This window comes from Alligator sinensis, unplaced genomic scaffold (genome assembly GCF_000455745.1).
Source record: "Alligator sinensis unplaced genomic scaffold, ASM45574v1 scaffold872_1, whole genome shotgun sequence".
Taxonomy (NCBI): domain Eukaryota; kingdom Metazoa; phylum Chordata; order Crocodylia; family Alligatoridae; genus Alligator; species Alligator sinensis.
This window is the reverse complement of record NW_005843140.1, coordinates 102,375-103,581: the sequence shown is the minus strand read 5'-3', so window position 1 is coordinate 103,581 and position 1,207 is coordinate 102,375. Positions and strand designations below refer to the sequence as shown.

At 64.1% G+C, this 1,207-nt stretch overlaps 2 protein-coding genes across 2 annotated transcripts in view; both read left to right on the top strand.

The window, feature by feature from the left end:
- Positions 1–578, top strand: part of LOC102377533 (RRP12-like protein) — a 14,592-nt gene extending 14,014 nt beyond the window's left edge. The window contains exon 27 of the mRNA XM_014526732.1: positions 275–578. Within this exon, the coding sequence (XP_014382218.1) occupies positions 275–367 (93 nt within the window). The 3' untranslated portion in view covers positions 368–578. The remainder of the gene's footprint in view (positions 1–274) is intronic.
- A 378-nt stretch (positions 579–956) lies between these two features.
- Positions 957–1,207, top strand: part of SNRPE (small nuclear ribonucleoprotein polypeptide E) — a 3,443-nt gene continuing 3,192 nt past the window's right edge. The window contains exon 1 of the mRNA XM_014526731.1: positions 957–1,058. Within this exon, the coding sequence (XP_014382217.1) occupies positions 957–1,058 (102 nt within the window). The remainder of the gene's footprint in view (positions 1,059–1,207) is intronic.

The window sequence follows — 1,207 nt, the reverse complement described above, 5'->3', positions numbered from 1 at the left end:
TGGCTGTGGGAGGGGGAGGGGGGGGCCATGGCAAGAGCTGGGTTGGGTCCCAGCTTCCCTGGATCCTTGAGCCGTTCTTGTGACCTGGCTCTGCCTCATTGCAGGGTCCAGAGCATCAGGGAGCTCCCTTGACCCTCCCCAGCCCCAACCCTATGCTGGGAACTGCTCCCACAGCCAACTCCTGCCCCATCACCCCCCAGCACCCTTTGCTGGGTGAGAATAACAAGGGGCTTCCATAGATTGCCCTGACCTGCGCCTCATCTTTTTCCCACAGGGAGAAGGCGAAGATGCAGGGACACTTCAAGGGGCTGATGAAGGGAGCCCAGCACGGCATCCAGGCTGGGCGCAGACACCGCCTCACTCGTGAAGTGAGGCCTGCTGGCCCCCTGCCCCCCACCAGATGTGCAGCCATGCGCGTGGTGGCCCCGGCCTCGATCTCTGCGCAGTGCTGCCGGGGGTGGCGTGTGCATGGGTGTTTGTGCGAGCGGGTGTGTGTGTGCAGAGCCCACAGAGCGGGGAGCAATAAATACGATTCCCCCCGGACTGATCGATTGTTCCTCGTCCTTCTGGGGCTGGGGCCCCTTCGATCACAGACCAGAGAAACGGCCAGGACATGCTGTATGTCCAGGGGATCCTGATGGTCTTTACCCTGGGATCACCCAGCAAAGGGTACAGTCCCAGCTGGGCTGCTTTTGATTTTCTCTTCCTCAATCTGGGCCTGGGCCTGAGGGCAGGCAGGTGAACCAGGCCTTGTCCGGGGTAGCGGATCATAGCATCGCAGAGCCGTGGGGCTGGCCGGGACCGGCAGGGTCACATCCAGTCCCAGCCCTGCCCGACGCAGTTTTAGCCCCGTCCAAACCAGCCCAAACAAACCCCGTGTCTGACCTCCGCGCCACACGACACAGCCCCAGGCACCCCCGGCCCTGCCCCAGGAAAGCAGGGGGCCGCGGCCACCCATGACCCGCTGCTGCCAGGGCGGCAGGGATCCACCAGAGCAGAGGCTGTGCACCTGCGGCAGAGGAAAGCAACCCCCAGTGCGGACCAGCGTGAACTGTGCGGTTGGCACGGCGCGAGCATTGCTTGGCACGGTCTGGGCTGGGCTGCATTTATGGCAGCATTCACCAGGCGCTGCAATGATGGAGGGGTGGGCAGGGCAGGGCAGTAGAGCGGGAGTCCTCCCGCGGTCTAGAGCGTTCGCCCGGAACTC